Source organism: Terrapene carolina, unplaced genomic scaffold (assembly GCF_002925995.2).
Source record: "Terrapene carolina triunguis isolate 2854851 unplaced genomic scaffold, T_m_triunguis-2.0 Scaffold838, whole genome shotgun sequence".
Taxonomy (NCBI): domain Eukaryota; kingdom Metazoa; phylum Chordata; order Testudines; family Emydidae; genus Terrapene; species Terrapene triunguis.
The window spans coordinates 10,476,271-10,487,942 of NW_020665189.1; the positions used below are offsets into that span (position 1 = coordinate 10,476,271).

General features: G+C 38.9%; 1 protein-coding gene across 1 annotated transcript in view; it reads right to left on the minus strand.

The window, feature by feature from the left end:
* DOCK2 (dedicator of cytokinesis 2) overlaps window positions 1-11,672 on the minus strand; it is a 489,427-nt gene that overhangs the window by 279,561 nt on the left and 198,194 nt on the right. Inside the window, exon 27 of the mRNA XM_026660847.2 lies at window positions 9,085-9,180. Within this exon, the coding sequence (XP_026516632.1) occupies window positions 9,085-9,180 (96 nt within the window). The remainder of the gene's footprint in view (window positions 1-9,084; window positions 9,181-11,672) is intronic.

Consider the following 11,672-nt stretch of genomic DNA (forward strand, 5'->3'; position numbering starts at 1 on the left):
ATGGTAGTGATTTTTATCATGTGATCATAATTGTTCAAAAGCAGGAAGAGCAGTGATGACATCAAGGAATGGAGTACTTCTAACCAAGGAAATATTTCAGAGCAGAGATTATATAAGGAGCAATCAGCTCTGTACTGCTTCAGAATCGGAGTTGGTTAAAACTTTTCCAATTTCAGAATTTGAAGCATTTAAAAACCCTTGCCAAACAAAAGTGGCTAAAAGGTGACTGAAGTTCAGCTTGTCCTGTATACTCAGGATTCTGCATTAACATCCCTGATTGTAGTTTAAGTGTTTCCCACGTAAATCTGATGTGCATAGTGAACTGCTCTATGAACTTCGCTAACTACTTTATTGTTTCATGTTAAGATTATGGAGGTTAAAAGGTCCTGTTTCAATACATTTTCAATACTAGTCTGATGTATAAATGTATTGGTGTGTTTAGTTATCAATAACACTAAAATATAAGAGCCAGAGAACACCGTGACTACTTGAGTTGAAAATGAGCTGCTCTTTAGACAAGGCCCTTCAGTTCTGGTTTTTATTTTGTTTAAAATTTCCCAGGAATTTATCAGTTTTTATTACAAAAATGATAAAATGTGTGAAAATCAGTGCAAAAATTTAGCATCACAATTTTCTGGATAAATATTGGTGTAAATGCTGTGATGGGAGGACACAGAAAGAGAAAGGTCAGAGTATTGAAAGTAAAAGCAGTTCAATGCTGTGGTTTATTTCATGAACTTTAGTTTACCATGCGCATGTGTGGGGCATCTTCCACTACATTGCCTTACTTCAAATAACCTCGCATTTTCCACTTAAACTAATTTATTATTAATAAACATCTACCTAATGTAATGTGTTGGATTTTCTTAACATAATCGGTATTTTCATGTACCGGAGTGGTCCAAAATTGAGGTGAAAGTCAATGAAAAACCCAATACTTTTTCAAAACCCAGGAATAAAAATCAGTAAAAACTGAAAATAAAGGGCCTTATCTACAGGGAATGGTACGATTATTAAAATGTTAAGTGTACATGACAAAATCAGCAGTCCAAAAATGTAATTTCAGGCTGTCATATCTTTTCCTTGTATGCCAAAAGCACTGCATGCTGTAGGACAAGTGATGTTGTAGCCGTGTTGGTCCCAGGATATTAGCGAGACATGGTGGATGAAGTAATAGCTTTTATTGGATGGAACAACTTCTTTTGGTAAGAGAGAAAAGCTCACACAGAGCTCTTCTTGAGGTCAGGCAAAAGAGCTCTGTGTAGCTCGAAAGCTTTTTTCTCTCACCAACAGAAGTTGGTCCAAAAGAGATATTACCTCACCCACTTTGTAGGACAAGTGAGTGATTTAGGAAAACAAATATTTTCTAGCTCACAAGAAATTCCCAAACAAAATACCTGCTTTAGCATTAGTTAAGGTTGTTCTCATCGAACCAAACAATAAAAAAGAAATACAAAGTTAAGGATTAAAATGTTATAAAGTCAAGCACTCAAGATAGGAAATGTCAGAACAAGAAATGCTCATGCAAACTTGATTCAGTCCCTCATGCATATGCATTATGATGTAGCCCTTAATTAGATGCAAAGTGACGACCTGTGAAAAGTTTAGTGTAAGAGACTAGCTCAGCATCAGATAGGAACATAGTGGCAGAAGCAGGATAGAATCCAAGTTTCTAGGGTGGAGTTCAATTGCCCTAACCATGAGACCATCCTTTCCCTTCCCGCAATCCCCTGCTTCATGTCACTACAGACCTTCTAACTTCTGTAACCAATGAGGCAGGAATCCCAAAGACAACAGACTGCTTCACTACACAATCCTGATTCACCCCCAGATCAGGTCCATCCTGTGCACTGAATGAATGTATGAATGAATGAATGAATGAATGAATGAAACATAATGTGGGATCATGCAATATGAGATTGTATTCTGCAAGATGATATTTTTCTAAACTTAATTTTCATTTATAACTCTCCAAGCACTTTACAAAGGCAGGACACACTGTATTATTGTTCATGTGCAAACATTAGCACAGAGAGACTAACAGCCACAACAAGCAAGTGATACAGGCAGGAAAGACTCAACAGATTAAAATAAAAACTACACCTGAAAATCTATTTGCTGCAACAATCGATAAAAATAGTGGTGGTAATCTAACGCAGTGGTTCTCAGTAGAGGTACGCGTGCCTCTGGGGTTATGTCAATTCATCTAGATATTTGCCTATTTTTACATCAGGCTTCCTAAAAAGCACCAGTGAAGTCAGTACAAATTAAAATTTCATACAAATTACTTGTTTATGTTGCTCTATATACTATCTTATACGGCCATGTGTATATGCACTGTATTAGGCATGCATTCTAGGTCATTTACTTATGCATGCAAGCATGTAAATGACATTGAAGCTGTCATGGTGTGTATGTGGTTGCAATGTAAGAATGGATAGATTTTTAAAACGAGGAGCTGAAAGCGGCGGTAGTGGCAACATTCAAAATTGTAAGTACACCTCTACCTCGATATAACGCTGTCCTCAGGAGCCAAAAAAATCTTACCGCGTTATAGGTGAAACCGCGTTATTTCGAACGTGCTTTGATCCACCGGAGTGTGCAGCCCCGCCTCCCCCCCGGAGCACTGCTTTACCGCGTTATATCCGAATTCGTGTTATATGGCGCCCCGTTTTGGTTTGTTTTTTTCGGGGTAGAGGTGTAATTGAAAATGACTGAAAATAAAACCATAGTGAGTTCTGCAAGGAATATATTGCTTCTGGATTCACATCTACAAATAGCAATCCATCTCAAGCTTTGTGCTTCCTTTGTGGAGGAACTCAATCAAATAACAGCATGAAGCTAGCACATTTGCAACGATATTTGAAGACAAAACACCCTGTGCATGCGGGCAGTAGAATTTTTTCAAAGAAAGCTTTGAGTTCCAGACTTACCAGCTTAAAATGAAAAAAAGCTTTTGTAAGCACTATACCATCTGCTATATGTTTTAAAGTGAGGTGAAACTTAGGGTACGCAAGACAAATCAGACTCCTGAAAGGTTGAGAACCACTGATCTAATGTTAAAAACACATAGAAACTGATTGATCTCACTCTTTACTTAAACTATAGAACGACTTAGTTTTCTATCTCCCACTTCCAATAAAAACTTTTTTAAAAAACATTGGTGTGTTACAATAACAATCAGGGCTGGCTCCAGTGTTTTTGCTGCCCCAAGCAGCGGGAAAAAAAAAAAAGCTCTACCTCCGCCGCTTATTCGGCAATTCGGCGGCAGGTCCTTCCCTCTGAGAGGCACTGAGGGACCCGCCGCCGAATTGCCGCCGAAGACCCGGACATGCCGCCCCTTCCCGTTGGCCGCCCCAAGCACCTGCTTGCTGCACTGGTGCCTGGAGCCGGCCCTGATAACAATGAGAAGTCCAGAGCATTTTTTTTCCCACATTTAGTAGTTGTTTGTTTTCAAGTTTGTTCCTAGCACAATAACATTTACATACTTCATGGGTTTATTTTTGTCTATCCATTGTGTCCATGGCTACCAGCCTACGGCTTTTGTTTGCTGGTACCATAATGATGTCAGTCTGATGAGTCAAACTGAGTTAATGCCAGCTTTTCACTGAGTATTAGATTTCAAGGAGTGCACGAGGTGTATTATTAACATCACCTGAACATTTTCATGAAAAGACTTATTGAATGGAAGGTGTCAGATCTCTTGATAGGTTTTCATCTTAAGGTTTTAAGTATATTTCAATTTCTCTTTTGTGTCTCTCCAATTTTCCAGCTAACATTATTTAAGGCTCAGACACAAAATTAAAAGATGCTTTCTACAATTATTCCATTGTGTTCTCTCAGGAACGGTACAACGATATATGCCTAGGAGCAAGCATTCTCTGTTCATGGTTTGAACCTGTTAGGAGGGCAGCAGACAACCTGATAGAAGGAGCTTCTCACCTGCGTGTCCTCCCACAGACACTGTTTATGGTATCTGGCTCTATGTATATCGAATACTACAGGTGCCAGCAGGGATGGAAGTGTCACGCAGATTGACTAGCAACCAACCTCTAATAAAAAAGACAAAATCTACAGCAAGTGGTGTCTGACTCACCTTATTCTAGCTGCCAGACTACAAAAGCAACCAGAAATCATTTTAATAAGTCTGTGTCTGATCTAAATAGTGACCCTTTTTACTCATACTCCATGCATTTATACTGCAGGCTATTTGATCTCTGAAGACGCTTTGAAAGCAGGTTTCATTTTTCAAGTAAAAAAATCACTTACAAGCCTGTTATCACCCCCATTAAATTTTAAGCAAAAGGGACAAATTCATCCTAGCTGTAACTCCATTTACACCCAATCAAGTTGAACCTAGGATACAACTGACCCAAAGGGCATTTTTAAATCTATATTTTCCACATTTGTGTGGTTTACTTTTTCAATTTATTTAAACATGGATAGTGAAAGGGGCCTGTATTCATTTCTAGTTCCATGTTTTATTGTTGGAGGGACACCAGCCTGATGTTGTCACATTTGGGTTCACACAGAGGTAGCCAATGTTTAAATATAAAACTTTTTTTCATTTAAATTACATCAAAACATTCCCAGGCAAAATCCTACACTCCTGACTGAGGCCCTCACTCTCATTGACAATTTTGCCTTAAAAGGAAGGATGTAGCCCCCTGATTTTTAAAAGGTATTTAGGAGTTGTTGCACTCATCACTGATTTAGGAGTAAAAAATCTCATATTCAAAAGAGATTTAGGCTCTTAATCCCATTGACAGTGGATGGAGTTTAGACCCCTAACTCAGTTAAGCATTGCAATGCTCCTTGCAGTGATGCCTAAATACTTGTAAAAATCTGAGTGTTAAAGATTTACTCATCTTCTTTAGTGTTAGACTTTAGCAACTGTTTGTCTTTCACAGAACAATGACATTTGGACATAACCGTCAGCATCCCTCTACATCTGCTATAATGAAATCTTTTCTTTTAATTAACAGCATTGAATATTTTCTTTTAAAATAACATGATGTTCCCTTTTAAAATCTCCCATTGAATTTCTTCATGTGACAATTTCTTGTCACAAATAGTTTCTAACAAGCTTTTTACTTGTTCTGACTTTTTTTTTTTTTTTTTAAAGAATTTACATTCTCTGCACACAAGGACAAGGGAACCAGGAGGCATTTAAACTTTTTATATTCCCATCAATTTTTGCTGTGATGACTGACTTTCATTTGGTTCATTACGACCCTAGGAATATCAGGGCAAAATTAGTCACTTAAAATGGTGTCTTCCTAGTTCCATAATACTAGCAATATTAGTGTCACAGTAATTCTGCACATTTACAGGGGGAAGTGTCCACACTGCACTTGGTATTAGGTCATTGGAGCTCCATGACTACAAAATTAAAGCGACACTTTTCACCTAAAATTATATCGTGCAAGTAAACTAATGTCCTTAACAATGCTACTAGTGACACCCTTGTTACACCAAAACAAAATTCAAATCCAATTTCCTCATCACCCTTTTTTTCCTCTCTTATTTTCAGTGACCAAGCTCAGAAAAATGCACATAAGAGAATAAAGTCACTTTCAGTTCATTTATAGTTTGTTTCGCAGTTGATTTCTTTATGCTGCAATGTAGCTGTTTCAAACACTGCAGGGGAGCATTTACTTTCATTATTTATTTTTATTGCATTCATTACATTTTTAAATAAAATGTGTAAACTTGTCTACTCATCTTTTTTTCCCTCCAAAGTTGAGATCAAAATCTAAAGGGATACCTTTGGCTTACTCAGGCTTCTGTCTGAAATGTTTTAACTTGCTGTGTTTACAAGTAGTGCTTAATTAGTGTAATTGAAAGAGATTAGTAAAAAAGAAAATGGCTTTTCCCATTTGTTCCCTCTGTGCAATGGCGTCACTCGGTAGAATCACTTTGAGTATTTCCCCTGTATAGTCAATTTCTGTTGTTTGTACTGTTCTTCACACTGTAAACAAACTCTTAAAAAAAGATAAATATATTAAATCCAAAAAGCATCACAGGGAGTCGGCATCAAATGTACTTCAAATTTATTTTTTAGTTTAGGTTTACTAGATTTAAGCTAAGTTGACATTGTTATAGTAACTGTCATAGCAGTTCATATCAGGCATCATTTCAAGTACCATAGTTGTAGTACGTTACATAGAACAGCAATAATTTAGATGAGATGGTGGATTGTATCCCTTCTAAAAGGATTTCATAAGTTATTTGAGGTTACTTTTTTTCTGCTTTCCACACTCAGAAGGAGCTTCAATTAAATTTGAAACTTACACCTGTCCAAATGATAGCTGCAAGCCAACATCAAAACTAAAATTTTCTACAGAAAACACTAATTAAAAATGGCTTCAGCTATCCCACAGCATCCTATCTTTATTTCTAGAGTCTCAAGCACCATAGTTTTTATAGTAGACCTCAGATTATCTACGCATTCTGTAGAAAGCCACACTGCATACTTATGCAGATCACCTCTAAAAGTTATAGTAGCCAGAACTTTCAGAAATTGTTTAGCCACATCAAGAATCGTGAAAACAATTCTGATACACCAGCCCAAAGAAACAGTGGCTGTGATCTCTACGTTGTAATCCTTGGTTTCTTTTGCCAGTTCTAGTCTTTCAAGTACTTAGGTTACTAGCAGTTAGATGGATTGCGGAAGCAGTGTGTTCCATCCCTGTCGACTCTAGTGAGCAGTTTGCACCACTCCACATTTTCCATGCTATCTTTTCACGGACAAAGTCTAGGTGGCTTGTTTGTTTTTGATTTAGGGATTTGGTGGAAGGAAAGTGTTTTTATTTTGTTTTAAATAAAAACAGAGATTCTTCTTTATTGGTCACACAGGTCAATTCTGTTAAGAGGCTCTACATCTCATACGTGGGATGTTGTTTTGATAGAGGATATCTTAAGGCCAAATATGCATGTGCATCTGAAAGGCATGTACCTCTGAATACAATGGGATGCACGCAGGCATCCAGGTTTGGACCTTAACATTGAGTGCAATTTTTATGAGTAAGCTAAGCTTACTCATAAATTACAGTAAAAGTACTTGCTTATCCACATGCCTTTTCAACTGACTGCAACAAACCCCATCTTCATGATGTAGTACTCATCCTAGTAGGCCTGCTGAAATTTAGCTTGTATTTGTGATTTAGATTTGGTTTCTGATCATTCACCATACTCAAAACCAAAGTGTTACCCCTTTTGACCCTAGCAGCTACCCAGAAGTTCAGGGGTCTAGCAGATTGTCCTAGTTAGGGGTAGAAATAGGTGGTAATCAGGTATTTCTTTGATGCAGTTTTGTTTATCTACAACATCCTGTGTCTCAAAGTAGCTTAATTTGCTCACAGCACCAAGAGCACTCTTTCAGCCTGCATCCCACCCGTAAACCTCTCCCCAGGCTTCTTCCAGAGCTATACACCAACATGGCTGGGCCCAGGATTCCTGGGGGGCTCAACCCCCAACCTTGTCGTGGTTACGAGGACTCTGCCACACAGGAGAGTGGAAGGGGAGCCCTTGAGGTCAGGCAGGCCTCTGGGTAAAGGAAGTGGGAGTAAGGAGTCAGATCCTTTCGCTAGCCCATTTCACCGAGGTAGTGTATAAGCCAGGAAAGTTCCCCACAATAGCGGGACCATTCCCCCGCTTACACTGGTAACCCTAGTCTAAATCTGGGGGGGTTCACATACCCCTTTTGTCTTAGGTGGAGGCTTGTGATTAATTCATCTTTACAGCTAAATTAAGTGAAGGGTGCATTCACACCCATCAGTCTCAACAAAGTTTGTGACCCATGCAGCCACTTTCCCAGCCTAACAACAAACAATATACAAATGCAGGGCCAGATTCTGCAACTTTTACTCCCTACAAGTAGTACTATTAAAATCAATGGGACTATTCATAAGAGTAAACACAGAAAGCACTACAGAATCTGCCCCTAAATTAAATCATAGATCAGCAGCAGTAACCCTAAAACCATTGGCTCTGCCCCCACAGCATTCCCAGGCCATGGAGCTGTGCATCTCCTGCACTGAGGTTAGCATCCCCAGTGACTATGGCCTTTTGCATGCAGCATTCACCAGATTGGGACAAGAGATTGATGTTCCCACTGTAAAGAGTCATTGACAAAAGATAGACTTTTCATCTTCCTTCCAGACACAGAGCCAAAAAATCAGCTAGTTCCATAGATTCATAGCGTTTAAGCCCAAAAGAGACTTTTAGATCAAGTCTGACTTTCTGTATATCACAGACCATTACATTTCACCCAGTTAACCCTGTATTTAGCCTAATAACTTGTGTTTGACTGAAGCATATTTTCCAGAAAGCACCCAGGCTTGATTTGAAGACATCAAGAGACAAAGAATCCACCACTTCCCTTCCTAGTTTGTTTCTATGATTAATCACCCCTCACTGTTAAAGAATTGTGCCTAATTACTAATTTGAATTTGCATGGCCACTGGTTTTTCTTAGCCCTTCTCCGCTAGATTAAAGAGACCTTTAGTAACCAGTGTTTCCTTCCTGTGAAGGTATTTATACACTGTAGCCAAGTCATCTCTCAGTCTCCTTTCTGATAAGAAGGATAATGTCCTAATGCTGTGAAAAGCAAGAGATCTCTGAAACTCAGCAGAAGAAATGCTGAAGGGGCTGCAGGTAAAATCATTTTATATAAGCTATTCAGACAACCAACTTTAAGCAGGTACTTTCATTTTAAATTAATAGAAACACTGTTTTCTGTGAGGTAGATTCTCCCCTTAAAATACAGGTATTCAGTAACTCACTTCAACACGGAAGGGATTAACATATAAACAGGACAGTGGCTAAGGCCCAAATCCTGCTGGAAATATTCAGGGTTGTGCTCATCCTGTCTGTAACAAGTCCGCTTGTGTTAAGAGGGTGAACATGATTTAGCTCCTGTATTTGAAACCTGAAAACCAGTTTGCCAAAAGACCAAGAATGAATATTGCAGATACAGCATTAGTAGAAAAAATGGAATAAAATGGGTTTGCATGAAAACCCATCTTTAAGGCATGCTGAAGACGTTTTTTAAAAAAAAAATCATTTAAAAATACTACTCACTATCAAGGTGTCATCTCTCCCCATTGAAATAACAGTCCTGTTCACTGTGCGTAGTAGTTGTACCATTAGTTCTTGAATGTGATGATAAGTTGACTCCTGTAAAATAATATGAAGCCAATATTTACATAAACTCAATATTTTTTAAAGCAGAAGAAAGATTAGGTTAGTAACTACTGATGCTTTCAATAGTTGAATGGAATCCTTGAGTGAAGTAATGGACCAGTCTTGCTTGCCCTGCTCACATGAGCAATCCCACTCATTTCAAAAGGAATACTCATTTCAGTAAGGCAAGCAGAATATGAGCCTTTTCTTGCCAACACCTCTCCCTAGTCTCACATTAGTTCCAGTCAATATGGTTGGTTATCAGACTATCATAACGTCCTAGCGACAGAGAACATATGTCCAAGAGAAAACTGAACAGTGGCACAAGCAGTTACAAATGCTAATAGCCACTAAGTTTGCTCTTTAAAAAAAGGTTTTATGATTAAGGAATAATCGTACAGTGAAGGAAAATATCTTTGTTTCCAGGTTTGCATCTCACAACCAGACCACCACCCACTGTGGTGGTAATCCTTCTTCATAAGGTACTTAAGCATTATGCTGACAAATGCAGTTTAAAAAAAACCCTATAATATGGAAGCTACTGCCCGCATCCCTCAGTAAGCCTACTCTGCTAGTTAACCAAGAGACTTTTTGTCATGTCTCTAGGAATGCTTTGGGTTTTTGTTTTTTTTAAACATAACTCTCAGAAATCACAGAAATGAAATCTTAAGTCTTTCACTCAAGACAGTACAACTGGCTTCACCTGCCAGCAGACCATATAAGCAGATTTTTCAGACTTATGTAACCCTGAGAAGCTCCCAAGTACATGAGCCAGACCTATTTTTCATTTAACAGAGCTGTAAGCCTGCAGTTCTTCATTCATACTCTTTACTGTGTACCATAGCTTCACATCTGTCATGGTAATCATTGGAATTTTACAAACTGAAGATGGTTGGTAGTAGTCTCAAGTGACATTTATGAGTTTTTGTTTCTGAAATACATGTCAAATTATAGCAACAGCTATTAAGTTTGTCTGTATTTTTATCACAAAACCTATTTGTATAGGATTTATAACCCTGTAATAAAAGAAATCAGCATGTAATACAATTGGCAAGTTCTCAAACAGATATTTTCCAAAACTTTAAAAAATTTTCCTTTCCAAACAATTCAACATAATTTCATCAAAAAGTTTAGGGCAATATGATTCTGATGTTAATTTCACTGATTTTTCTTAAGTTATTAGTCACTTAATACTAACCCAATATATATTTTGTGGCTTTTTATACTTTACAAACTCATAATATCCTGCTGTACTATAATTATTTTGCTGCTATAGAGTTATCCCTCAGTTCATGTTTTTGACACAATGGGAATTTTCTGTAAAATATTTTATGAAACCTAGCATGCCTCAGTTTCCCTCTGTACATTGCATTGCTACCCAGTGGGTGCAAAAGGATTAACACTGCTACTGGAACAGTACAGGAGACAGGAGGTGTTTGCCCTTCGGTCACCTTGCTGTCTGGTGAAATGAAGAGTCGTTAAAAAAACTGTGTGAAGCCGACCCAAATCAACAGAGGGTGATTGACATGACAAATAGATGCCCCACAGACTGAACAATCCATACCTAACAGCAGGAAACCCCAGTATACGGGACTTGTGACCTGAGCTGGAGAACAAGGTGTAAAGGTGACTGGAAAGAAAGGCGGCCCTTTTGGAGGGACACAGGAACTCTGACTGGATGAATAAAAGGACGTGAGAGGGAGCCAGAGATGGAGTCCATCATCATAGCTGGGCTGACTCATCATGGCACTGGTTTCACCAGGATGGCCCATGGCTTAACTTCTGCCTCTCTATGCTAACCTAACCTTCCATACTCCAGGTGACTAATAAATGGTTATATTGTTTTGAAATGCCTGCCTGTATTTCTGTAAATATTCACTCAGAACATTGTACCCTGAGGGGGCACAATATAAGCCTTTTGCAGGACTCTGGCTTGGCAGGATTCGCTGCAAGGAGCCACTGAGACAGACAAGGATCGCTGGTGCTGAAGGCCCAGTCTCAGAGTTGCAGAGGCCATGGGCCTGTCCCTGTGGAACTGTGTGGGTCCTTGGGACACAGCATATTAAAAGGGTCACTCCCAGGAGATTGGTTACAGGCTGGGGAATAAACCAGACTCTGTGGCAATATTTAGTATATGAAAAAAAAACCTGAAGCTTTATTTTAAGCCATTGACTGAACTATTGAACGACTGTGCACAGGAGCAGATAACAGGAGTTTTGCAAGATAATTCTCCAGGTGAAGGAGGAGTGACTATGTGATCTTGGGGTGAGTTTGTCGGTTGGTTGTGTGCTTGCTCCTTGACTGAAGTATATAGTGGGGTCTGTTTGTTTGCGGGGGGAGGGAGAGAAGAGGGAAGAAATATGCTGAGCCTCGTGGCCTTTTAGGCAAGGCTTCTTAACGAGGCTTTGACCCCTATTCCCTTTAAGGACCATAAGGGCCGGCTCTAGGATTTTTGCCGCCCTAAGCAAACACAATTTTGGCCGCCC